The sequence below is a fragment of the Penaeus monodon genome, chromosome 15 (assembly GCF_015228065.2).
Source record: "Penaeus monodon isolate SGIC_2016 chromosome 15, NSTDA_Pmon_1, whole genome shotgun sequence".
NCBI lineage: Eukaryota > Metazoa > Arthropoda > Malacostraca > Decapoda > Penaeidae > Penaeus > Penaeus monodon.
The window spans coordinates 47,071,958-47,072,855 of record NC_051400.1 but is presented as its reverse complement, the minus strand read 5'-3'; the positions used below and the strand labels follow the sequence as shown (position 1 = coordinate 47,072,855).

Sequence of the window (898 nt, the reverse complement as noted above, 5' to 3'; positions counted from 1 at the left end):
TATGTATCTGTGAATACTCATACACATGAATCTGTATATATCTGTCTATCTGCCTATATACATATGCGTGTAATTATTCCTGTTATCCGGAGACTTCTTTCCCCCCCGGCGCAGAACCCGTACGCCCTCCGTGTCGTGCAGACGATGGTGAACCTGTGCGAACACGGCTACAGCGCCAAGGAATTCACAGGGGCCGCTCGAGCAGTGTGCACTCACCCCCCCGTCAGTGGAATCAACTAAGGCTGCTGGTTCCTTTCCTGGGTATTTTTTTTTCCCGCAGCTGGATATTACGGTGCATTTCCGTTCTTTGTGGAACATCGGAATATATGTATTTGGTTTTATCTCGTTGTTTATGTTATTAGCACTTTTGGAAAATGAGTGAAGTAGAAATGCCTTGAGGAAGTAGAAATGCATTGATCGAATCCCCCCCAAGTTGTAGCGAAGGTGGTTGTAGCAGGATAAGGTAGCAAGCATCATGATAAATGGATTAACAATCTCGATTAAATAAAGAATTAATACGAACGAATCGTAACAAACAGACCATCCATCTTGTCCAGTACACTGAGGCGAAATACGGAAGGGAATACGAAAGGAAATTATACATGCTTGTCATTTTCTTCCAACGATTAAAACTTTACATTCCAAAGGATTAAGTATTTTGGTGAATATCAAAACCAGATTAAATATCACCATTTCATAAGAAACAGATATTAACTGATAATCATAAACAATGCGAAAAGTGCATCGTTAAATGCTCTCGAAATTGTTCACAAGTGAAGAGTCGTAGGAGCTGGCTTGCAACACGTCGGCTTTTGAGTTCAGTCTGAATGGTGATCAAAGAATCAAATTTGTTTAGTTGTATCTCTATGCTTTGGCAATTGGTGCATAACTTATAAAG

General features: G+C 40.5%; 1 protein-coding gene across 2 annotated transcripts in view; it reads left to right on the top strand.

Moving 5' to 3' along the window:
• The window catches only part of LOC119582061 (legumain-like), a 4,113-nt gene extending 3,772 nt beyond the window's left edge, over positions 1–341 (top strand). For both annotated transcript variants that reach the window (XM_037930300.1, XM_037930301.1), the window contains one exon: positions 115–341. In XM_037930300.1, the coding sequence (XP_037786228.1) occupies positions 115–240 (126 nt within the window). In that variant the 3' untranslated portion in view covers positions 241–341. The remainder of the gene's footprint in view (positions 1–114) is intronic.
• Positions 342–898: the final 557 nt, after the last annotated feature.